This window comes from Electrophorus electricus, chromosome 22 (genome assembly GCF_013358815.1).
Source record: "Electrophorus electricus isolate fEleEle1 chromosome 22, fEleEle1.pri, whole genome shotgun sequence".
In the NCBI taxonomy this organism is placed as follows: domain Eukaryota; kingdom Metazoa; phylum Chordata; class Actinopteri; order Gymnotiformes; family Gymnotidae; genus Electrophorus; species Electrophorus electricus.
The window spans coordinates 2,935,454-2,960,825 of NC_049556.1; the positions used below are offsets into that span (position 1 = coordinate 2,935,454).

A 25,372-nucleotide genomic window follows, 5' to 3' on the forward strand; every position below is an offset into this window, starting at 1 on the left:
ACCGACTAACAAAGGCGGGGCGTGGTCGTGTAGAGATACAAACACACAAACACACACACACACACACACACACACACACACACACTGACAAACACCAGCAATACATGACATGGACTTGGGGAGGAGTTGAGGAGGAGGGGGCTGTGCTGTTCTAAAAACACAGAGACCTACAACTTAACTAAACTGATGTGAAGTGTGTAAGAAATGTCCCCATTACAGTCGGAGATTCACATCACAGAATATATTTTATGTTATATTTTATACATAGAATATATTGCTACTGATGGAAGTACAATAGTCAGATGTAGAAGTATGAATATTTTAACTAGCTGGTGGATTATTTATTCATTATATTAAGTAATTACAACTCCATAGTGAGAATCAATTTGTAGTTATATTGCAAATCTGAATTCTAGACTTCTTATTGTTTATTGCTCTCATTATAAGAATGAACCTTATGAGATTGTTGCCAAGAAAAGGAGAAAAAGATCACATTTCTCACTAATAGGTGTTGAAATAACACTAAAGTGCAGAGATGAGGAGGGAGCGGAGCTGCAGTGGAACTATTACTCGCTGGGAACAGACACTCCAGTGACACGTTCTTTACTATGGTGTTCTGAGGTTTAGCAGTGAATCTTTTTGGAGGGGTGAAGGGAGTCTTCTTGGCCTTTCTCTCCTGATGACTGATCAACTCCTCTCCAAGTCCAGGCCTAAGACATGATAAATCAGCTTCATAATCTTTTTAACAGGTTGGGGGAGAACCTGTCACCTGCAGAGTCATGACAGAAATCAAATTTCTTACAATTTTGAAAAGGTGCCAATAATGTTGTTCAGTTCTTTTTGGAGTTCTGTGTGGGAAAAATATCAATTTTACTTTTTTCTCAGTTTTTCTGGTGTTCCAATACAAATAGAAGACATAAACAAATGAATACCAACGCATTTGTAATTGCAACAGTTTTTTGGAAGAACTGCAGTGGTGCCAATTAAATAGGTTAAATTTGGGCCACAAATTAACGATAATATTGAATAACAAATTTAACAGTGAATAATGCATGTTATGAGTGAACAGTTAATAACTCACATAATGTACTGTTTCTAGAAGTTATCTTTCATTAATATATTACACAGTGAGATACTGTTTCTTAAGAAATGGTGGTTAACAGGAATAGTGCCGGTCAAGATGAGCTCTCGAAGACCAAGAAACATTTCAGAGACATCTGATTGTAGGATTGTTAGAAAGGGAAATTAGAACCCTTGCTTGAATGCAAAGGACTTTCAGGAAGATTTAGCACACTCTGGTGGTGTGGTACATTGTTCTACTGTTCAGTGACACCTGCACAAACATGACCTTTATGGAAGCATCATAAGAAGAAAACGTCTCCTGCGTCCTCACCACAAAATTCTGCATCAGAAGTTTGCAAAAGAACATCTAAACATGTATGGTTGGAGAAAAAATGGCACCTCTCCAACCATTAAGGTGGAGGGGGAGGTATCAATCATGTTTTGGGGTAGTATTGCAGCCAATGGCACGGGGAGGTTTTCACGGGTAGAGGGGGAAATGGATTCAATGAACTTCCAGAAAATTCTGGAAGCAAGCATAACACCATTCTGTAAAAATGCTGAGGTTGAAAAGAGGATGGCTTATACAAATGGATAATGATCCTATACACACCTTAAAATTCATAATAAACTACCTCAAAAGGTGCAAGCTGAAGGTTTAACAATGGCCCTCACAGTCCCCTGATCTGAACAGCATTGAAATCTATGGATAGACATCAAAAGAACAGTGCATGCAAGACAGCCCAGGAATCTCACAGAACTAGGAGACTGTTGCAAGGAAGAATGGATGAAAATCCCTTAAACAAGAATCAGAAGACTCCCACTTCTCACTAAATCCCTCAGACAAGAAACAAGAATGCCCAAACCTTTGCATACCACTGTAAACATTGTTGTATGACATGCTATCTGTTAAGGAGGGCCTGGTACATAGTACAGCAAACAAACCAACTATGGGGTTCCAGATGAGTAATTTCAGCAGTTCACAAAAGAAAAAAAAAGAAAAAAGACCATAATGAGATTATGGAAATAAATGCATGAAAAGCATGCTTTGATCTTACATATTAAGTGCTTGTGGAACATGAATAAAATAAATACATAAAGAAATAAATATAAGTCTCCTCTAACTAACCATGAGTAGGCTTACAGTAGTAAGAAGAATAAGAATAATAAGAAGAAGAATCATGAAAGGCAAGTCCATTTCTAAAACCATTTTATTTGTCTTCAGAGCATTTTTAGCTATTTGTTAGGGCTCGGTTTTTTATGATGAAAGACAATTATTCTGTTTATTTCAACAGTAGATCCAAAAGCAAAGAAACCTTTATGACAGTGGCTGTCAGCTAAGCCTAGAAATGATTTCTGAGAAGGACATACCCACTCCATATGCTTATTATTATTGTTGTTGTTTCTCCCAAGAGAAACTGGCTAATTGTTCTTCAATATACTTTTACATTCTGATAGCGTTCTGATTAAAAAGAGGTGCCCTTAATGATTGAATATCATGGAAGTTTTCCATTTTTGGCCACAAGATGGAAGCAGAGGATCATTTATATTATCACCTCCCATGGCACTTGCTCTTCTAGACGGTTTTATTTGTATTTTTAGTCACGTTTTAGCTTTAAAAATATATAAATTGAAATGGAAAATGTGGAGTTCCATCAGAAACATGGCACTTGTAGAATAATAATAAATAATAAGTTTAATTTATATAGAACCTTTCACAGACTCAAGGTTGCTTTACTATGACAAAGATGCAGAAACAAATACATTAAAACAAATCAACACATTAATTAACAAATACGAATAAGAAGACAAGTTATGAGATGTTGAGAAAAGAGGTACGTTTTAAGTATAGCGTAAAAAAGTCATAGAAATGTACAGAAAGTAGTTTAAACGCGTTATATTGAAAGGAAACGGTAGTCGTGAATATTTTGGCCAAAACAGTTATATATTTTTATAGATTTTACAATCAAGAGTTCAACAACAGAATACTAGTCCTCTTACATTTTTGAACCATTACCCCCATCAATAAGGTATGTAAACAACAACAATAAAGAAGAGTAAAATAATAGATAAAACATGAACGTGAAACAATAAATCAAATAAAAACATGAAGAACATAATTCCACAATAATGCATTATAAAATTAACAATGAACGCCACTTTACATTAAATATATGAAATTAAAATTGTACCTCTGAATGGAATCAGTCTTTATCCACTGTTACTTCCGGTCCAGTGTTGTAGAGGTATGAAACACATTCCATTCACTTGTTCTACCATTTAATACCATCAAACCTAATATTTTAATTTCATTTTTTTATTTCTACATCTATTGGTACAGGTTGCCCATCTCCTATCCATACCCCTTCACTTTGACTTTCATTTAATTTCGCTCCAGCCACAACTTTACATTTCAAAGCGCCTCTTAACTGATACAATAATTTAATATTGACAAACCTCTCTGGAAAACCATAATGTTGCAATGTACACCATAAGTAGTCTCTAGAAATATAATCGAAGGCCTTTTTCTTGCCCAGTCCTACTATATAAAAATCCCTCCGTTGCCATACTTTCTCAGCTACATAATTAACCCTCCTAAACCTACTTTAGATTGCGTAACCTAGAAACACATGACAGATACACGTTATAACGACGCATCAGTTTCAAGCGTTGCTAAGGCCACTTGCTCATTTTGCAGCGAAACGATTAGGTGGCTCTTAAAAGAGCCTTTGGGTAGTTTGGGACATGACGCCGAGCGATCAGTTTAAGCACGCTCTCCGCGAATGCGGCGGGCCAACTGGATGTCCTTGGGCATGATGGTGACTCTCTTGGCGTGGATTGCGCACAAGTTAGTATCCTCGAACAGGCCCACCAGGTATGCCTCGCTAGCCTCCTGCAAGGCCATAACAGCCGAGCTCTGGAAACGGAGATCGGTCTTGAAATCCTGAGCAATTTCTCTCACCAGGCGCTGGAAGGGCAGCTTGCGGATCAGCAACTCGGTAGACTTCTGATAACGACGAATCTCCCTCAGAGCTACGGTACCAGGCCTGTAACGATGAGGCTTCTTCACGCCGCCGGTGGCTGGGGCGCTCTTGCGGGCAGCCTTGGTGGCAAGCTGCTTTCTCGGGGCTTTACCACCGGTGGACTTACGGGCGGTCTGCTTCGTTCTTGCCATAGCGCCGGAACTCTACCCTTAACTGACAAAGAAAGAGAATAAGAAGCAACTCAGACGGGATCCTTTTTAAGCCATAACGCCGACCTGCGCTCATTGGGCGTCTTCAGTAAGCCTGCCATCCATTGGACAAACAAGGCTACGTCACATCAAGACAATTGGCCCAATTGGCTACGCGCGCATTTCAAAAAGCAAGACGATACGCCTACTTCTGAGGCGGGCTCACGGCAACACATTTCTAGCCGTACTTTTTATTTGCCTCCAGTGTACATTCCTGAACGTATTCCCTGTTACGTTGTTGCATGTTTATAGCACCAACAGCATCGCGCGCATATACATATAGCTACTACTCTTACAAATACGTACATAGATGTACGTACTTGCTTTCATCAGATGCTATTGGGCGCATAAAAAGGGGGAAGGTGTACGTGCGCTTCGACGTGATACGGTAGTGGACAGCGGTGCCCATTAATCATTTGGTAGTCTCGAGAAAAATGCAAGGTAGAACAGATAGGAACAGTTGCACTTCATCAGTCAATGTGGGTGGCTCTTAAAGAGCCTTTGGGATCTGCAGACAACGCAGCAGAGATGAATTTACTTGGTCTTGACCGTCTTCTCGGTTTTCTTGGGCAGCAGAACAGCCTGAATGTTGGGCAGCACGCCACCTTGAGCAATAGTCACACCTCCCAACAGCTTGTTCAACTCCTCGTCGTTACGCACGGCGAGCTGCAGATGACGAGGAATGATACGGGTCTTCTTGTTGTCACGGGCGGCGTTGCCTGCCAACTCGAGAATCTCAGCAGTCAGATACTCCAGCACAGCAGCCAAATAGACCGGAGCACCGGCACCAACGCGCTCGGCATAATTACCTTTGCGCAGAAGCCTGTGCACACGGCCCACAGGGAACTGCAAGCCAGCGCGAGAGGAGCGAGTCTTGGCCTTAGCCCTGGCCTTACCGCCGGTCTTCCCTCTTCCACTCATTATAAATACAACTGCGTCTTGTGAGCAAAGCTGAAATAATCACCGTTCACCTAACAACGCTTCAGATATAGCAAAGTCAACTCCTCTCCTATTGGCTAAGGAGGACAGGACGAATAACCAATCGCGAAGCACTCGTTCACTTCCAAAGCCGGCCTCCCTTTCCACTTTTCAATTGACTTTATTAAGAAAATTCAATACAAACACTCCATCACAAAAACCTCACAAACAATATCCACCGGAGGACCCAGACTACCTTCACTCTATACATTAACAATACAATTTACATCTGTAAATTAGCTATACATCATCCATTTCTATGTCCAAAAAACCCAGGGAAATGTCTTTTTTCCTCTATCAATCGTCTTCAACCCTTTTAACTCACACACGATCTGTTTAAAGTTTCTGCAGGTACTATACATTGCTCAATAATCATCTTACATCGCGTTTTCCAAATCTTCGAATTTATCACACAATCAATCAATCATCAACAAAAGTCCTTCACATTCTCAGTCAAATTCTCATTAAAAACACTCCATACATAATACTTTTTTCCTGTTGCCACCCCATTTAAACCCAATACCTTCCCTTTTCTCCCAAATTTCAGTAGTCCTCAGTCATACTGTATGGATGAAATCGCACGTTAAAATAAACTCCAATTACACACCTGGCCGTATTTGTTCGCTCGTAATCATTTCGAGAGTTTAAAGAAAACCGCTCTTTGGAAGAGAAAAGTGGGTGGCTCTTAAAAGAGCCTTTTGGGGATACCAAGACATGAAAACATGCACGTTTACTTCTTCTTGGGGGCAGCTTTTTTCGCCTTTGCAGCCTTTGGCTTGGCAGTCTTGGGCTTGACAGTCTTGGGCTTCTTGGGGCTCTTGGCTGCCTTCTTCGGGGCGGCCGGCTTCTTTGCTTTCTTAGGGCTCTTGGTGGCTTTCGCGGCGGCAGCAGGTTTCTTCGCCTTCTTGGGAGACTTCTTTGCAGCGGCGGCGGCGGCGGGCTTCTTTGCCGCTACCTTCTTGGGCTTTTTAGCCGCGGCAGGTTTCTTGGCGGGCGCTTTTTTCGCCTTAGGCGCGGCTTTCTTAGCGGGCGTCTTCTTGGCTTCAGCTTGCTTCTTGTTGATCTTAAAAGATCCAGAGGCACCGGTACCTTTGGTCTGCACCAGAGTTCCCTTTGTCACCAAGCTTTTGATAGCAAGCTTGACGCGAGTGTTGTTCTTCTCCACGTCGTAACCGCCCGCAGCCAGAGCTTTCTTCAGAGCGGCGAGAGAGACGCCGCTCCGTTCTTTGGAAGCAGAAACAGCTTTGACGATAAGCTCACCGACGCTGGGTCCCGCTTTCTTGGGCCTCGCAGCAGCTTTCTTCTTGGGCGCTTTGGCCGGCGCAGCGGCGGCGGGGGCTGGAGCTACTTCTGCCATCGTCGTGTTAACTACGAGAAATAGACGCGCGCAAACAGCACACTATGTCGAACACACGGCTCTGTTGAGTTGATCCTCCCTGCTAGCGAGGGGCCGGCCTTAAATGCCGCATGAGGACGGTGTAGACTCAACCCGCCCAGCCCTCGGCGTCTGTGCTTCCGCGAGCTGCTCGCGCTTGTGTTTTCTCATGACAAATCTGGCTCTAAATATACACGCTAAAGCAATTTGTAAGGCGTCAAACAACGCGTTTGGAAAGAAAGGGCTCTGTGGTTCATTTGCGTGCCAGAAAAGCCAGTGCAGCCCCATCTCGTTTTGCACAGCTCCCTCAAAAAGGCACTGCGCGACTGCCGCTCCAAATAAGACATGGTCCATTTCTACTGCTGTGGGACCTGAAAATGTGAGAAATGAAGGCATACGTCTAGCAAGTTCCCACGTGCGCGTTGAAGGAGAGCCTGAGCAAAGGTATGGACGTGTTACGAGTGTGGCAGTGGTGTGTGCACTAGTTGAAAAAAGCCTTATGTAGGTGTCAGTAAAACACAGGTGTGGGATGCAGGAGAGTGTGGTTATGTGAGAGAGTTCCTCCCACAGCCAAGTGTCTTTGTTAAATCATCCCAGTCTTAGTCAAAAGAAGCCCCCAAAACTGATACTCTCACTCGGGATGGTGCTCTTCAGCAGGTGGACATCCTCTTATTGGGATGGCATCAGGTGCACCTCATCAGGGGAGGAGACCACGTGAGCATCGTCAGGTGTCCGAGCTCAAATCATCGCTGGGGGCCCAAGTTCTAACCCTAAAGTGAATTACCCTGACCTCATCAGAACCCTCATCTGAATAACCCCAAGTTCACTCTAAGCCTAAAGTGCATTACCCTGCCTCATCAGAAACTTCATTTGAAGAACCCCGTTCACTTTAACCCTAAGGTGAATTACAATAACTTCATAATCTCTTTCCAAGCTTTACCTTCTTGCAAACCCCAATAACATTTATAGCACCACACTTCTATGGTATGGCCCATGTGTAACCTACTCCCAAACAGAATATCACTCAAAGGCCTATCTGGACAGTTTTCTCCTAACTTTATTGCAATAAATGAAGGGATGCAATCCTTAACTTCATAAGAAGCCTAATGACAAGCAGCGACAAAGTGAGTTTTTGTGAGGCCCTGTCATGGGTTTACTGGGTCAGCTCTAAAAAATAATCTATTGTACTGATTTTCTTTCCCCCATATGCTGTGATTCTATGAGTCACAGTTCTGTGGCTCATTAATAGCACTCCCAGAATACACATACCTTGCATGACTTCCACTTCTCTCTCTCTCTGTCTATGGCTTACACATACACATAGATGTGTGCACACACATGCTGGGTCTTCCAAGACTTCTCAGTCTCTTGCATGGGACATTACAGAGGCACCTTGCAAATGACCCGTGGGGCAAAGGGGTCACGTAGGCTTAGACCATTAAGAATAGAATGAATAAACTGTTGTGAAAGTGGTAGGAATTGACTGTAAAGAATAGCTGCCGTGTGTATGCAGTACACAAGGAGTGGGCAAATGCTAAACATCTGCAGATGACTAGACTTCTTCTACAGCAAACAGGGCAAAACATGTGAAAAGAATATTAACAGCTACTAATGAAAGGTAACAACAGGAAATAATGTCATTGTGGGCTATGAAGATTACAATAGTTGCCAAGGTGACATGGCATGCTTGTAGGATACATCAGAGCCTAAATATATATACATACACACACACGCACGCACAAACAAACAAATAAATAAAACAGACACTTGTGTGTCAGTGTTCAAAGACATTTAATACATTGCAAGCTACATGCAGCCGAATAAAGGGTACGAAAATCGATTAATAAAACGCCCAGAAAAGAGGAAAGAGAAACGAGGCCAAAGCCCACAAGTGCTACTTCGGCTAGAACTCTATATTCTCATTTTACCGTACATGCACTCTCATGATAGAAAATCTCTTTGATGAAAACGTGGGTGGCTCTTAAAAGAGCCTTTGGGTTAGTCAAGTCGCACTATGACGCTTTACTTGGAGCTGGTGTACTTGGTGACGGCCTTTGTACCCTCAGATACGGCGTGCTTGGCCAGCTCACCAGGAAGCAGAAGGCGCACGGCGGTCTGGATCTCCCTGGAGGTGATGGTTGAACGCTTGTTGTAGTGAGCGAGACGAGAAGCCTCACCAGCGATGCGCTCGAAGATATCATTCACAAAGGAATTCATGATCCCCATAGCCTTGGAAGAGATACCGGTGTCGGGGTGGACCTGTTTCAGGACTTTGTACACGTAGATAGCATAACTCTCCTTCCTCGACTTTCTGCGCTTCTTGCCTCCTTTACCGGCCGTCTTAGTCACGGCTTTTTTGGATCCCTTCTTCGGCGCGGACTTGGCAGGCTCGGGCATGACGCTCGTTGCTGAGTAAACCACAATAGAATGAAAAACGGCGCCTGAACACCCAATTTATTTAGACTCTGGTATTCTAATTTGAACACACCCTCCCCTCCTCGGTCATGACAAGCTATCATTGGCCAGAAAACAACCCCTCCTCTCACAGGAACCTCCCTATCGTTGCTCCGCCACCCCATAGCGTTCACCTCTTAATCCATTTTTAAATTGACTTTATTGAAACAATTCAATTCAATACACACACACACTCCATCACAAAAGCCTCACAAACAAGATCCACCGGAGGACCCAAACTACCTTCACTCTATACATTAACAATACAATTTACATCTATAAATTAGGTAAACATCATCCATTTATATACCTCCAAAAGAGTGCAAGATGTATTTCTTTCCTCCAATAATCAATCGTTTTCAACCTTTTTAACTCACACGCACACTAATCGGTTGTAACAGGTATTGTTTTTAACATTATCGTGTCTTATTTTGGGCTAGGATTTGGAGCCTACAACATGCAGACGTTTAAAAGCGTGTTACAGCCCTCATCAATATAGAACTAAACGTCGTTTGTGCGCATTCAGGCACTAGACACTTATAGGCGCTCATAGACACACAAAACAACTCTTTAACCGAGTGGATGGGTGGCTCTTAAAAGAGCCGTTGGTTTGATCGTTTTGGAACTCAGCGTTTAACCTCCGAAGCCGTACAGAGTACGTCCCTGGCGTTTCAGAGCATAAACCACGTCCATGGCGGTGACCGTCTTCCGCTTGGCATGCTCGGTGTAGGTGACCGCGTCCCTGATAACGTTCTCCAGGAACACTTTCAGCACACCACGGGTCTCCTCATAGATCAGACCGGAGATGCGCTTGACGCCGCCACGACGAGCCAGACGGCGGATAGCGGGCTTAGTGATACCCTGGATGTTGTCGCGGAGCACCTTACGGTGACGCTTAGCGCCTCCTTTCCCAAGGCCCTTACCACCCTTTCCTCTTCCAGACATCGCTTAGGCTTCTTTCACCACTCAACGAAAAGCGAAATAATGAAGCGCTTTCACCCAGTGCGCCACTATTATTCTCTTCTAAAGGACCTGGTTGAAGACAAGGAGCACTCGAGGAGGCGGAGCTAAATACCATGCCCCTCCAAACGCCTCCAGCACAACACTTAGCCAGACTGGAATAAAAACTCAATACTATTTGGCAAAACGACAATTCATAGATAGAACAGCTAAGAGATCTTAGACAATAACAACGAACAACAACGTAAGGGAAGAAAAAGAACGATAACAAACAAGCAAAGACAACAAAAGATTCCGTGCAGCATAAGCTGGCCTACAATTGTTACAACTGCTACTAATCAAAAGAAGAAGAGTCAGAATGGAAGTAGGTCCTCAGCACTGGTGCTGAAAAGCCCTAAGTTTAAAGACTCTTGCTGGAAAATATAGAAATTATATACACACTCCTAATCCGTGTGTTCATTAGGCCTCTTAGGGTTCCCACCAGCCAAGAACAACATGTAGTTCAGGTTAGAGAATCTGCTGTCTTCTCACTTTCATCTTCCTCTGCAACAGTGGCAGCTTAACTGCTATTTTCACATAACATAACTCCGTCCACGTACCCTCGTCCTTCAAGCATTAATAAAGGACATCACTACGCTTGTAAATCATAGGAAAACACACTTGTATGCCCAAATACAGCATTCAAGGGCCTTCAAAGGCTACATTCCAAAAAAAATGCTCAATAAAATGTTGTAAAAAGTATGACTCAACTGCCGGGTTGGGAATTTTATCATCACTGTCAAGTAGCTTTACTTAAAATGTCAAGCTTGAAACCTGTACTGGAGGGCAGCCTGAACTCAGCACAGGGAAACTACCCTATTATTATTAATATTTTTGTTAACATGATCACCACCACTATTATTGTTATTATTACTACTATTATTATCAACAGTAGGAAAAGGGGGAGGAAGAGGAGGAATAGAAGTATATTTCAAATAAAAAAACAAGAAAACTAAATTGGCTAAATGATGGCGAGTAAAACACACTAATACTGATTGGGATGTTCTGATAGATGGAGCTTCGTTACCATCTTGTGGCCAAACTGTAAAAGCAGCCACAACAAAATGAGAGTTGACTTCTTTCTGTCTTCAAGAGACCTGAAGGGACAGTTTCATTTGGAATCAAGAACTGTTGGCCATTTATTATTAGATTTGTGGAACAGCTTAACGCTTGTGCACCGTGTGTTTATGATCGTCATGCTTTCAACAGTGGTTGCCAAAGTGATTTGAAGGCATGTTCAAAAGTGATAGTTTAGAACCATGTGTCAGTAATATTTCTCAACCCCCTGAATAAATAGTCTAATTGTACATTGTTATTATACTTGTTCTTCCAGTGCTATTGTTACTCTTTGTAGTTCTTTCTTTCATCCCCTTTCTTTCAGGAAATGCAAATGCAGAGCTACATCAAAACAAACAGTAGCGCACAAAAACAAACACACACACACACACACACACACACACTCACTCTCTCACTCTCTCTGACGAAAAATAGACCATTGCAAAATCAAGAAGAAGACAGTTTTGGCTAAGAATATATTGTAAGGGTAGAGAAGGAAATTGTTAATAAAAAGATTTCAGCTGTGTTCTGAAAGAACAAAATAGAAGTGCAGCCATACATTGGCATGCAAAAGTTTGTGCACCCCTGCTCAAAGTATATGTTACTGTGAACAAGTAATCAATTTGAAGATGAAATGATCTCCAAAAGGCATACAGGTAAAGATGAAACACACTTTTCAACATTTTAAGCAACGTCAGTTTATTAGTTTGGTTTTGTACAATTTTAGAGTGAAAAAAGGAGTAGCTAGGAGATTTGAACGCTCAAATAACTTTGACCGCAGTCTCAGACCTTCATTAGCCTGTTATGGTTATGGCTTGTACACAATCATTGTTAAGAAAGGCCAGGTGATGCAAAATTCAAAGCTTTATAAACAGCCAGACTCCTCTAACCTTGTCCCAGAAACCAGCAGCCATGGGTTCTTCCAAACAGCTGCTTAGCAAAATGAAAATGAAAATTGTTGAGGCCCATAAAACAGAAGAAAGCTATAGGATGATAGCAATGAGTTTCAGGTCGCAATTTCCTCAGTTTGAAATGTAATTAAGAAATGGTGGTTAACAGGAATAGTGCCGGTCAAGGTGAGCTCTGGAAGACCAAGAAACATTTCAGAGACGTCTGATTGTAGGATTGTTAGAAAGGGAAATTAGAACCCTTGCTTGACTGCAAAGGACTTTCAGGAAGATTTAGCACACTCTGGTGGTGTGGTACATTGTTCTACTGTTCAGAGACACCTGCACAAACATGACCTTTATGGAAGCATCATAAGAAGAAAACGTCTCCTCCGTCCTTACCACAAAATTCTGCATCAGAAGGTTGCAAAAGAAAATCTAAACATGTATGGTTGGAGAAAAAATGGCACCTCTATAACCATTAAGATGGTGGGGGGGTATCAATCATGTTTTGGGGTAGTATTGCAGCCAATGGCACGGGGAGGTTTTCACGGGTAGAGGGGGAAATGGATTCAATGAACTTCCAGAAAATTCTGGAAGCAAGCATAACACCATTCTGTAAAAATGCTGAGGTTGAAAAGAGGATGGCTTATACAAATGGATAATGATCCTAAACACACCTCAAAATCCATAATAAACTACCTCAAAAGGTGCAAGCTGAAGGTTTAGCCATGGCCCTCACAGTCCCCTGATCTGAACAGCATTGAAATCTATGGATAGACATCAAAAGAACAGTGCATGCAAGACAGCCCAGGAATCTCACAGAAGTGGAAGACTGTTGCAAGGAAGAATGGATGAAAATCCCTCAAACAAGAATCGGAAGACTCTTGGCTGGCTACACAAAGTGCTTACAAGATGAGATGCTTGCCAAAGGAGGTGCTACTTGGTACTAAGCATTTTGGGGAGCAATTCATCTACAACTTGCTTATCTGTTCACAGTAACATACATTTTGACCAGGGGTGCCCAAACCGTTGCATACCACTGTAAATATTGTTGTGTGACATGCTATCTGTTAAGGAGGCCTGGTACATAGTACAGCAAACAAACCAACTATGGGGTTCCAGATGGGTAATTTCAGTAGTTCACAAAAGAAAAAAAAAAGAAAAAAGACCATAATGAGATTATGGAAATAAATGCATGAAAAGCATGCTTTGATCTCACATATTAAGTGCTTGTGGAACATGAATAAAATAAACACATAAAGAAATTAATATAAGTCTCCTCTAACTAACCATGAGTAGGCTTACAGTAGTAAGAAGAATAAGAATAAGAAGAAGAAGAATCATGAAAGGCAAGTCCATTTCTAAAACCATTTTATTTGTCTTCAGAGCATTTTTAGCTATTTGTTAGGGCTCGGTTTTTTATGATGAAAGACAATTATTCTGTTTATTTCAACAGTAGATCCAAAAGCAAAGAAACCTTTATGACAGTGGCTGTCAGCTAAGCCTAGAAATGATTTCTGAGAAGGACATACCCACTCCATATGCTTATTATTATTATTATTGTTGTTGTTTCTCCCAAGAGAAACTGGCTAATTGTTCTTCAATATACTTTTACATTCTGATAGCGTTCTGATTAAAAAGAGGTGCCCTTAATGATTGAATATCATGGAAGTTTTCCATTTTTGGCCACAAGATGGCAGCAGAGGATCATTTATATTATTACCTCCCATGGCACTTGATCTTCTAGACGGTTTTATTTGTATTTTTAGTCACGTTTTAGCTTTAAAAATATATAAATTGAAATGGAAAATGTGGAGTTCCATCAGAAACGTGGCACTTGTAGAATAATAATAAATAATAAGTTTAATTTATATAGAACCTTTCACAGACTCAAGGTTGCTTTACTATGCCAAAGATGCAGAAACAAATACATTAAAACAATCAACACATTAATTAACAAATACGAATAAGAAGACAAGTTATGAGATGTTGAGAAAAGAGGTACGTTTTAAGTATAGCGTAAAAAAAGTCATAGAAATGTACAGAAAGTAGTTTAAACGCGTTATATTGAAAGGAAACGGTAGTCGTGAATATTTTGGCCAAAACAGTTATATATTTTTATAGATTTTACAATCAAGAGTTCAACAACAGAATACTAGTCCTCTTACATTTTTGAACCATTACCCCTATCAATAAGGTATATAAACAACAACAATAAAGAAGAGTAAAATAATAGATAAAACATGAACGTGAAATAAATCAAATAAAAACATGAACATAATTTTATAATGCATTATTGTGGAATTAACAATGAATGCCACTTTACATTAAATATATGAAATTTAAATTGTACCTCTGAATGGAACCATTTAATACCATCAAACCTAATATTTTAATTTCATTTTTTTATTTCTACATCTATTGGTACAGGTTGCCCATCTACTATCCATACCCCATCACTTTCATTTAATTTCGCTCCAGCCACAACTTCACATTTCAAAGCGCCTCTTAACTGATACAATAATTTAATATTGACAAACCTCCCTGGAAAACCAAAATGTTGCAATGTGCACCATAAGTAGTCTCTAGAAATCTAATCGAAGGCCTTTTTCTTGCCCAGTCCTACTATATAAAAATCCCTCCGTTGCCATACTTTCTCAGCTATGTAATTAACCACTCCTAAACCAACTTTAGATTGCGTAACCTAGAAACACATGTCAGATACACGTTATAACAACGACGCATCAGTTTCAAGCGTTGCTAAGGCCACTTGCTCATTTTGCAGCGAAACGATTAGGTGGCTCTTAAAAGAGCCTTTGGGTAGTTTGGGACATGACGCCGAGCGATCAGTTTAAGCACGCTCTCCGCGAATGCGGCGGGCCAACTGGATGTCCTTGGGCATGATGGTGACTCTCTTGGCGTGGATTGCGCACAAGTTAGTATCCTCGAACAGGCCCACCAGGTATGCCTCGCTAGCCTCCTGCAAGGCCATAACGGCAGAGCTCTGGAAACGGAGATCGGTCTTGAAATCCTGAGCAATTTCTCTCACCAGGCGCTGGAAGGGCAGCTTGCGGATCAGCAACTCGGTAGACTTCTGATAACGACGAATCTCCCTCAGAGCTACGGTACCAGGCCTGTAACGATGAGGCTTCTTCACGCCGCCGGTGGCTGGGGCGCTCTTGCGGGCAGCCTTGGTGGCAAGCTGCTTTCTCGGGGCTTTACCACCGGTGGACTTACGGGCGGTCTGCTTCGTTCTTGCCATAGCGACGGAACTCTACCCTTAACTGACAAAGAAAGAGAATAAGAAGCAACTCAGACGGGATCCTTTTTAAGCCATAACGCCGACCTGCGCTCATTGGGCGTCTTCAGTAAGCCTGCCATCCATTGGACAAACAAGGCTACGTCACATCAAGACAATTGGCCCGTGTTCCACTACGCGCGCATTTCAAAAAGCAAGACGATACGCCTACTTCTGAGGCGGGCTCACGGCAACACATTTCTAGCCGTACTTTTTATTTGCCTCCAGTGTACATTCCTGAACGTAGTCCCTGTTACGTTTTTGCATGTTTATAGCACCAACAGCATCGCGCGCATATACATATAGCTACTACTCTTACAAATACGTACATAGATGTACGTACTTGCTTTCATCAGATGCTATTGGGCGCATAAAAAGGGGGAAGGTGTACGTGCGCTTCGACGTGATACGGTAGTGGACAGCGGTGCCCATTAATCATTTGGTAGTCTCGAGAAAAATGCAAGGTAGAACAGATAGGAACAGTTGCACTTCATCAGTCAATGTGGGTGGCTCTTAAAAGAGCCTTTGGGATCTGCAGACAACGCAGCAGAGATGAATTTACTTGGTCTTGACCGTCTTCTCGGTTTTCTTGGGCAGCAGAACAGCCTGAATGTTGGGCAGCACGCCACCTTGAGCAATAGTCACACCTCCCAACAGCTTGTTCAACTCCTCGTCGTTACGCACGGCGAGCTGCAGATGACGAGGAATGATACGGGTCTTCTTGTTGTCACGGGCGGCGTTGCCTGCCAACTCGAGAATCTCAGCAGTCAGATACTCCAGCACAGCAGCCAAATAGACCGGAGCACCGGCACCAACGCGCTCGGCATAATTACCTTTGCGCAGAAGCCTGTGCACACGGCCCACAGGGAACTGCAAGCCAGCGCGAGAGGAGCGAGTCTTGGCCTTAGCCCTGGCCTTACCGCCGGTCTTCCCTCTTCCACTCATTATAAATACAACTGCGTCTTGTGAGCAAAGCTGAAATAATCACCGTTCACCTAACAACGCTTCAGATATAGCAAAGTCAACTCCTCTCCTATTGGCTAAGGAGGACAGGACGAATAACCAATCGCGAAGCACTCGTTCACTTCCAAAGCCGGCCTCCCTTTCCACTTTTCAATTGACTTTATTAAGAAAATTCAATACAAACACTCCATCACAAAAACCTCACAAACAATATCCACCGGAGGACCCAGACTACCTTCACTCTATACATTAACAATACAATTTACATCTGTAAATTAGCTATACATCATCCATTTCTATGTCCAAAAAACCCAGGGAAATGTCTTTTTTCCTCTATCAATCGTCTTCAACCCTTTTAACTCACACACGATCTGTTTAAAGTTTCTGCAGGTACTATACATTGCTCAATAATCATCTTACATCGCGTTTTCCAAATCTTCGAATTTATCACACAATCAATCAATCATCAACAAAAGTCCTTCACATTCTCAGTCAAATTCTCATTAAAAACACTCCATACATAATACTTTTTTCCTGTTGCCACCCCATTTAAACCCAATACCTTCCCTTTTCTCCCAAATTTCAGTAGTCCTCAGTCATACTGTATGGATGAAATCGCACGTTAAAATAAACTCCAATTACACACCTGGCCGTATTTGTTCGCTCGTAATCATTTCGAGAGTTTAAAGAAAACCGCTCTTTGGAAGAGAAAAGTGGGTGGCTCTTAAAAGAGCCTTTTGGGGATACCAAGACATGAAAACATGCACGTTTACTTCTTCTTGGGGGCAGCTTTTTTCGCCTTTGCAGCCTTTGGCTTGGCAGTCTTGGGCTTGACAGTCTTTGCCTTCTTGGGGCTCTTGGCTGCCTTCTTCGGGGTGGCCGGCTTCTTTGCTTTCTTAGGGCTCTTGGTGGCTTTCGCGGCGGCAGCAGGTTTCTTCGCCTTCTTGGGAGACTTCTTTGCAGCGGCGGCGGCGGCGGGCTTCTTTGCCGCTACCTTCTTGGGCTTTTTAGCCGCGGCAGGTTTCTTGGCGGGCGCTTTTTTCGCCTTAGGCGCGGCTTTCTTAGCGGGCGTCTTCTTGGCTTCAGCTTGCTTCTTGTTGATCTTAAAAGATCCAGAGGCACCGGTACCTTTGGTCTGCACCAGAGTTCCCTTTGTCACCAAGCTTTTGATAGCAAGCTTGACGCGAGTGTTGTTCTTCTCCACGTCGTAACCGCCCGCAGCCAGAGCTTTCTTCAGAGCGGCGAGAGAGACGCCGCTCCGTTCTTTGGAAGCAGAAACAGCTTTGACGATAAGCTCACCGACGCTGGGTCCCGCTTTCTTGGGCCTCGCAGCAGCTTTCTTCTTGGGCGCTTTGGCCGGCGCAGCGGCGGCGGGGGCTGGAGCTACTTCTGCCATCGTCGTGTTAACTACGAGAAATAGACGCGCGCAAACAGCACACTATGTCGAACACACGGCTCTGTTGAGTTGATCCTCCCTGCTAGCGAGGGGCCGGCCTTAAATGCCGCATGAGGACGGTGTAGACTCAACCCGCCCAGCCCTCGGCGTCTGTGCTTCCGTGAGCTGCTCGCGCTTGTGTTTTCTCATGACAAATCCGGCTCTAAATATACACGCTAAAGCAATTTGTAAGGCGTCAAACAACGCGTTTGGAAAGAAAGGGCTCTGTGGTTCATTTGCGTGCCAGAAAAGCCAGTGCAGCCCCATCTCGTTTTGCACAGCTCCCTCAAAAAGGCACTGCGCGACTGCCGCTCCAAATAAGACATGGTCCATTTCTACTGCTGTGGGACCTGAAAATGTGAGAAATGAAGGCATACGTCTAGCAAGTTCCCACGTGCGCGTTGAAGGAGAGCCTGAGCAAAGGTATGGACGTGTTACGAGTGTGGCAGTGGTGTGTGCACTAGTTGAAAAAAGCCTTATGTAGGTATCAGTAAAACACAGGTGTGGGATGCAGGAGAGTGTGGTTATGTGAGAGAGTTCCTCGCACAGCCAAGTGTCTTTGTCAAATCATCCCAGTCTTAGTCAAAAGAAGCCCCCAAAACTGATACTCTCACTCGGGATGGTGCTCCTCAGCAGGTGGACATCCTCTTATTGGGATGGCATCAGGTGCACCTCATCAGGGGAGGAGACCACGTGAGCATCGTCAGGTGTCCGAGCTCAAATCATCGCTGGGGGCCCAAGTTCTAAACCTAAAGTGAATTACCCTGACCTCATCAGAACCCTCATCTGAATAACCCCAAGTTCACTCTAAGCCTAAAGTGCATTACCCTGCCTCATCAGAAACTTCATTTGAAGAACCCCGTTCACTTTAACCCTAAAGTGAATTACCCTGACCTCATCAGAATAACCCCAAGTTCACTCTAAGCCTAAAGTGCATTACCCTGCCTCATCAGAAACTTCATTTGAATAACCCCGTTCACTTTAACCCTAAGGTGAATTACAATAACTTCATAATCTCTTTCCAAGCTTTACCTTCTTGCAAACCCCAATAACATTTATAGCACCACACTTCTATGGTATGGCACATGTGTAACCTACTCCCAAACAGAATATCACTCAAAGGCCTATCTGGACAGTTTTCTCCTAACTTTAGTGCAATAAATGAAGGGATGCAATCCTTAACTTCATAAGAAGCCTAATGACAAGCAGAGACAAAGTGAGTTTTTGTGAGGCCCTGTCATGGGTTTACTGGGTCAGCTCTAAAAAATAATCTATTGTACTGATTTTCTTTCCCCCATATGCTGTGATTCTATGAGTCACAGTTCTGTGGCTCATTAATAGCACTCCCAGAATACACATACCTTGCATGACTTCCACTTCTCTCTCTCTCTGTCTATGGCTTACACATACACATAGATGTGTGCACACACATGCTGGGTCTTCCAAGACTTCTCAGTCTCTTGCATGGGACATTACAGAGGCACCTTGCAAATGACCCGTGGGGCAAAGGGGTCACGTAGGCCTAGACCATTAAGAATAGAATGAATAAACTGTTGTGAAAGTGGTAGGAATTGACTGTAAAGAATAGCTGCCATGTGTATGCAGTACAAGGAGTGGGCAAATGCTAAACATCTGCAGATGACTAGACTTCTTCTACAGCAAACAGGGCAAAACATGTGAAAAGAATATTAACAGCTACTAATGAAAGGTAACAACAGGAAATAATGTAATAATGTGGGCTATGAAGATTACAATAGTTGCCAAGGTGACATGGCATGCTTGTAGGATACATCAGAGCCTAAATATATATACATACACACACAAACAAATAAATAAAACAGACACTTGTGTGTCAGTGTTCAAAGACATTTAATACATTAACCCTAAGGTGAATTACAATAACTTCATAATCTCTTTCCAAGCTTTACCTTCTTGCAAACCCCAATAACATTTATAGCACCACACTTCTATGGTATGGCACATGTGTAACCTACTCCCAAACAGAATATCACTCAAAGGCCTATCTGGACAGTTTTCTCCTAACTTTATTGCAATAAATGAAGGGATGCAATCCTTAACTTCATAAGAAGCCTAATGACAAGCAGAGACAAAGTGAGTTTTTGTGAGGCCCTGTCATGGGTTTACTGGGTCAGCTCTAAAAAATAATCTATTGTACTGATTTTCTTTCCCCCATATGCTGTGATTCTATGAGTCACAGTTCTGTGGCTCATTAATAGCACTCCCAGAATACACATACCTTGCATGACTTCCACTTCTCTCTCTCTCTCTCTCTCTCTCTCTATGGCTTACACATACATGTGCGCAAACACATGCCGAGTCTTCCAAGACTTCTCAGTTTCTTGCATGGGACATTACAGAGTATTGCAAGCTACATGCAGCCGAATAAAGGGTACGAAAATTGATTAATAAAACGCCCAGAAAAGAGGAAAGAGAAACGAGGCCAAAGCCCACAAGTGCTACTTCGGCTAGAACTCTATATTCTCATTTTACCGTACATGCACTCTCATAATAGAAAATCTCTTTGATGAAAACGTGGGTGGCTCTTAAAAGAGCCTTTGGGTTAGTCAAGACGCACTATGACGCTTTACTTGGAGCTGGTGTACTTGGTGACGGCCTTTGTACCCTCAGATACGGCGTGTTTGGCCAGCTCACCGGGAAGCAGAAGGCGCACGGCGGTCTGGATCTCCCTGGAGGTGATGGTTGAACGCTTGTTGTAGTGAGCGAGACGAGAAGCCTCACCAGCGATGCGCTCGAAGATATCATTCACAAAGGAATTCATGATCCCCATAGCCTTGGAAGAGATACCGGTGTCGGGGTGGACCTGTTTCAGGACTTTGTACACGTAGATAGCATAACTCTCCTTCCTCGACTTTCTGCGCTTCTTGCCTCCTTTACCGGCCGTCTTAGTCACGGCTTTTTTGGATCCCTTCTTCGGCGCGGACTTGGCAGGCTCGGGCATGACGCTCGTTGCTGAGTAAACCACAATAGAATGAAAAACTGCGCCTGAACACCCAATTTATTTAGACTCTGGTATTCTAATTTGAACACACCCTCCCCTCCTCGGTCATGACAAGCTATCATTGGCCAGAAAACAACCCCTCCTCTCACAGGAACCTTCCTATCGTTGCTCCGCCACCCCATAGCGTTCACCTCTTAATCCATTTTTAAATTGACTTTATTGAAACAATTCAATTCAATACACACACACACACTCCATCACAAAAGCCTCACAAACAAGATCCACCGGAGGACCCAAACTACCTTCACTCTATACATTAACAATACAATTTACATCTATAAATTAGGTAAACATCATCCATTTATATACCTCCAAAAGAGTGCAAGATGTATTTTTTTCCTCCAATAATCAATCGTTTTCAACCTTTTTAACTCACACGCACACAATCGGTTGTACCAGGTATTGTTTTTAACATTATCGTCTTATTTTGGGCTAGGATTTGGAGCCTACAACATGCAGACGTTTAAAAGCGTGTTACAGCCCTCATCAATATAGAACTAAACGTCTTTTGTGCGCATTCAGGCACTAGACACTTATAGGCGCTCATAGACACACAAAACAACTCTTTAACCGAGTGGATGGGTGGCTCTTAAAAGAGCCGTTGGTTTGATCGTTTTGGAACTCAGCGTTTAACCTCCGAAGCCGTACAGAGTACGTCCCTGGCGTTTCAGAGCATAAACCACGTCCATGGCGGTGACCGTCTTCCGCTTGGCATGCTCGGTGTAGGTGACCGCGTCCCTGATAACGTTCTCCAGGAACACTTTCAGCACACCACGGGTCTCCTCGTAGATCAGACCGGAGATGCGCTTGACGCCGCCACGACGAGCCAGACGGCGGATAGCGGGCTTAGTGATACCCTGGATGTTGTCGCGGAGCACCTTACGGTGACGCTTAGCGCCTCCTTTCCCAAGGCCCTTACCACCCTTTCCTCTTCCAGACATCGCTTAGGCTTCTTTCACCACTCAACGAAAAGCGAAATAATGAAGCGCTTTCACCCAGTGCGCCACTATTATTCTCTTCTAAAGGACCTGGTTGAAGACAAGGAGCACTCGAGGAGGCGGAGCTAAATACCATGCCCCTCCAAACGCCTCCAGCACAACACTTAGCCAGACTGGAATAAAAACTCAATACTATTTGGCAAAACGACAATTCATAGATAGAACATCTAAGAGATCTTAGACAATAACAACGAACAACAACGTAAGGGAAGAAAAAGAACGATAACAAACAAGCAAAGACAACAAAAGATTCCGTGCAGCATAAGCTGGCCTACAATTGTTACAACTGCTACTAATCAAAAGAAGAAGAGTCAGAATGGAAGTAGGTCCTCAGCACTGGTGCTGAAAAGCCCTAAGTTTAAAGACTCTTGCTGGAAAATATAGAAATTATATACACACTCCTAATCCGTGTGTTCATTAGGCCTCTTAGGGTTCCCACCAGCCAAGAACAACATGTAGTTCAGGTTAGAGAATCTGCTGTCTTCTCACTTTCATCTTCCTCTGCAACAGTGGCAGCTTAACTGCTATTTTCACATAACATAACTCCGTCCACGTACCCTCGTCCTTCAAGCATTAATAAAGGACATCACTACGCTTGTAAATCATAGGAAAACACACTTGTATGCCCAAATACAGCATTCAAGGGCCTTCAAAGGCTACATTCCAAAAAAAATGCTCAATAAAATGTTGTAAAAAGTATGACTCAACTGCCGGGTTGGGAATTTTATCATCACTGTCAAGTAGCTTTACTTAAAATGTCAAGCTTGAAACCTGTACTGGAGGGCAGCCTGAACTCAGCACAGGGAAACTACCCTATTATTATTAATATTTTTGTTAACATGATCACCACCACTATTATTGTTATTATTACTACTATTATTATCAACAGTAGGAAAAGGGGGAGGAAGAGGAGGAATAGAAGTATATTTCAAATAAAAAAACAAGAAAACTAAATTGGCTAAATGATGGCGAGTAAAACACACTAATACTGATTGGGATGTTCTGATAGATGGAGCTTCGTTACCATCTTGTGGCCAAACTGTAAAAGCAGCCACAACAAAATGAGAGTTGACTTCTTTCTGTCTTCAAGAGACCTGAAGGGACAGTTTCATTTGGAATCAAGAACTGTTGGCCATTTATTATTAGATTTGTGGAACAGCTTAACGCTTGTGCACCGTGTGTTTATGATCGTCATGCTTTCAACAGTGGTTGCCAAAGTGATTTGAAGGCATGTTCAAAAGTGATAGTTTAGAACCATGTGTCAGTAATATTTCTCAACCCCCTGAATAAATAGTCTAATTGTACATTGTTATTATACTTGTTCTTCCAGTGCTATTGTTACTCTTTGTAGTTCTTTCTTTCATCCCCTTTCTTTCAGGAAATGCAAATGCAGAGCTACATCAAAACAAACAGTAGCGCACAAAAACAAACACACACACACACACACACACACACACTCACTCTCTCACTCTCTCTGACGAAAAATAGACCATTGCAAAATCAAGAAGAAGACAGATTTGGCTAAGAATATATTGTAAGGGTAGAGAAGGAAATTGTTAATAAAAAGATTTCAGCTGTGTTCTGAAAGAACAAAATAGAAGTGCAGCCATACATTGGCATGCAAAAGTTTGTGCACCCCTGCTCAAAGTATATGTTACTGTGAACAAGTAATCAATTTGAAGATGAAATGATCTCCAAAAGGCATACAGGTAAAGATGAAACACACTTTTCAACATTTTAAGCAACGTCAGTTTATTAGTTTGGTTTTGTACAATTTTAGAGTGAAAAAAAGGAGTAGCTAGGAGATTTGAACGCTCAAATAACTTTGACCGCAGTCTCAGACCTTCATTAGCCTGTTAGGGTTATGGCTTGTACACAATCATTGTTAAGAAAGGCCAGGTGATGCAAAATTCAAAGCTTTATAAACAGCCAGACTCCTCTAACCTTGTCCCAGAAACCAGCAGCCATGGGTTCTTCTAAACAGCTGCTTAGCAAAATGAAAATGAAAATTGTTGAGGCCCATAAAACAGAAGAAAGCTATAGGATGATAGCAATGAGTTTCAGGTCGCAATTTCCTCAGTTTGAAATGTAATTAAGAAATAGTGGTTAACAGGAATAGTGCCGGTCAAGGTGAGCTCTGGAAGACCAAGAAACATTTCAGAGAAATCTGATTGTAGGATTGTTAGAAAGGGAAATTAGAACCCTTGCTTGACTGCAAAGGACTTTCAGGAAGATTTAGCACACTCTGGTGGTGTGGTACATTGTTCTACTGTTCAGAGACACCTGCACAAACATGACCTTTATGGAAGCATCATAAGAAGAAAACGTCTCCTCCGTCCTTACCACAAAATTCTGCATCAGAAGGTTGCAAAAGAAAATCTAAACATGTATGGTTGGAGAAAAAATGGCACCTCTACAACCATTAAGATGGTGGGGGGGTATCAATCATGTTTTGGGGTAGTATTGCAGCCAATGGCACGGGGAGGTTTTCACGGGTAGAGGGGGAAATGGATTCAATGAACTTCCAGAAAATTCTGGAAGCAAGCATAACACCATTCTGTAAAAATGCTGAGGTTGAAAAGAGGATGGCTTATACAAATGGATAATGATCCTAAACACACCTCAAAATCCATAATAAACTACCTCAAAAGGTGCAAGCTGAAGGTTTAGCCATGGCCCTCACAGTCCCCTGATCTGAACAGCATTGAAATCTATGGATAGACATCAAAAGAACAGTGCATGCAAGACAGCCCAGGAATCTCACAGAAGTGGAAGACTGTTGCAAGGAAGAATGGATGAAAATCCCTCAAACAAGAATCGGAAGACTCTTGGCTGGCTACACAAAGTGCTTACAAGATGAGATGCTTGCCAAAGGAGGTGCTACTTGGTACTAAGCATTTTGGGGAGCAATTCATCTACAACTTGCTTATCTGTTCACAGTAACATACATTTTGACCAGGGGTGCCCAAACCGTTGCATACCACTGTAAATATTGTTGTGTGACATGCTATCTGTTAAGGAGGCCTGGTACATAGTACAGCAAACAAACCAACTATGGGGTTCCAGATGGGTAATTTCAGTAGTTCACAAAAGAAAAAAAAAAGAAAAAAGACCATAATGAGATTATGGAAATAAATGCATGAAAAGCATGCTTTGATCTCACATATTAAGTGCTTGTGGAACATGAATAAAATAAACACATAAAGAAATTAATATAAGTCTCCTCTAACTAACCATGAGTAGGCTTACAGTAGTAAGAAGAAGAAGAAGAAGAAGAAGAAGAAGAAGAAGAATCATGAAAGGCAAGTCCATTTCTAAAACCATTTTATTTGTCTTCAGAGCATTTTTAGCTATTTGTTAGGGCTTGGTTTTTTATGATGAAAGACAATTATTCTGTTTATTTCAACAGTAGATCCAAAAGCAAAGAAACCTTTATGACAGTGGCTGTCAGCTAAGCCTAGAAATGATTTCTGAGAAGGACATACCCACTCCATATGCTTATTATTATTATTATTGTTGTTGTTTCTCCCAAGAGAAACTGGCTAATTGTTCTTCAATATACTTTTACATTCTGATAGCGTTCTGATTAAAAAGA

At 42.5% G+C, this 25,372-nt stretch overlaps 7 protein-coding genes across 7 annotated transcripts; all 7 read right to left on the bottom strand.

Moving 5' to 3' along the window:
* Positions 1-3,645: 3,645 nt before the first annotated feature.
* On the bottom strand, positions 3,646-4,340 carry LOC113568937 (histone H3). The gene has a single exon (XM_026997076.2). The coding sequence runs from the start codon at positions 4,232-4,234 to the stop codon at positions 3,824-3,826; it is 411 nt and encodes a 136-aa protein (XP_026852877.2). The 5' UTR covers positions 4,235-4,340; the 3' UTR covers positions 3,646-3,823.
* Positions 4,341-4,825: 485 nt separating this feature from the next.
* Positions 4,826-5,222, bottom strand: LOC118240568 (histone H2A-like). Its single transcript, XM_035521463.1, has one exon. The coding sequence runs from the start codon at positions 5,210-5,212 to the stop codon at positions 4,826-4,828; it is 387 nt and encodes a 128-aa protein (XP_035377356.1). The 5' UTR covers positions 5,213-5,222.
* Positions 5,223-5,430: 208 nt separating this feature from the next.
* LOC118240561 (histone H1-like) lies at positions 5,431-6,673 on the bottom strand. The gene has a single exon (XM_035521455.1). It carries the CDS (start codon positions 6,624-6,626, stop codon positions 6,000-6,002), a length of 627 nt encoding a protein of 208 aa, XP_035377348.1. The 5' UTR covers positions 6,627-6,673; the 3' UTR covers positions 5,431-5,999.
* A 1,745-nt stretch (positions 6,674-8,418) lies between these two features.
* Positions 8,419-9,056, bottom strand: LOC118240580 (histone H2B). The gene has a single exon (XM_035521477.1). The coding sequence runs from the start codon at positions 9,039-9,041 to the stop codon at positions 8,667-8,669; it is 375 nt and encodes a 124-aa protein (XP_035377370.1). The 5' UTR covers positions 9,042-9,056; the 3' UTR covers positions 8,419-8,666.
* Positions 9,057-15,899: 6,843 nt separating this feature from the next.
* Positions 15,900-16,296, bottom strand: LOC118240575 (histone H2A-like). Its single transcript, XM_035521469.1, has one exon. The coding sequence runs from the start codon at positions 16,284-16,286 to the stop codon at positions 15,900-15,902; it is 387 nt and encodes a 128-aa protein (XP_035377362.1). The 5' UTR covers positions 16,287-16,296.
* Positions 16,297-16,504: 208 nt separating this feature from the next.
* On the bottom strand, positions 16,505-17,747 carry LOC118240560 (histone H1-like). The gene has a single exon (XM_035521454.1). The coding sequence runs from the start codon at positions 17,698-17,700 to the stop codon at positions 17,074-17,076; it is 627 nt and encodes a 208-aa protein (XP_035377347.1). The 5' UTR covers positions 17,701-17,747; the 3' UTR covers positions 16,505-17,073.
* Positions 17,748-20,140: 2,393 nt separating this feature from the next.
* Positions 20,141-20,888, bottom strand: LOC118240576 (histone H2B). The gene has a single exon (XM_035521472.1). It carries the CDS (start codon positions 20,717-20,719, stop codon positions 20,345-20,347), a length of 375 nt encoding a protein of 124 aa, XP_035377365.1. The 5' UTR covers positions 20,720-20,888; the 3' UTR covers positions 20,141-20,344.
* Positions 20,889-25,372: the final 4,484 nt, after the last annotated feature.

Coding starts and splice junctions, on each gene's coding strand:
- LOC118240561 (XM_035521455.1), bottom strand. CDS start 6,626: ATGGCAGAAGTAGCTCCAGCCCCCGCCGCCGCTGCGCCGGCCAAAGCG.
- LOC113568937 (XM_026997076.2), bottom strand. CDS start 4,234: ATGGCAAGAACGAAGCAGACCGCCCGTAAGTCCACCGGTGGTAAAGCC.
- LOC118240568 (XM_035521463.1), bottom strand. CDS start 5,212: ATGAGTGGAAGAGGGAAGACCGGCGGTAAGGCCAGGGCTAAGGCCAAG.
- LOC118240575 (XM_035521469.1), bottom strand. CDS start 16,286: ATGAGTGGAAGAGGGAAGACCGGCGGTAAGGCCAGGGCTAAGGCCAAG.
- LOC118240580 (XM_035521477.1), bottom strand. CDS start 9,041: ATGCCCGAGCCTGCCAAGTCCGCGCCGAAGAAGGGATCCAAAAAAGCC.
- LOC118240576 (XM_035521472.1), bottom strand. CDS start 20,719: ATGCCCGAGCCTGCCAAGTCCGCGCCGAAGAAGGGATCCAAAAAAGCC.
- LOC118240560 (XM_035521454.1), bottom strand. CDS start 17,700: ATGGCAGAAGTAGCTCCAGCCCCCGCCGCCGCTGCGCCGGCCAAAGCG.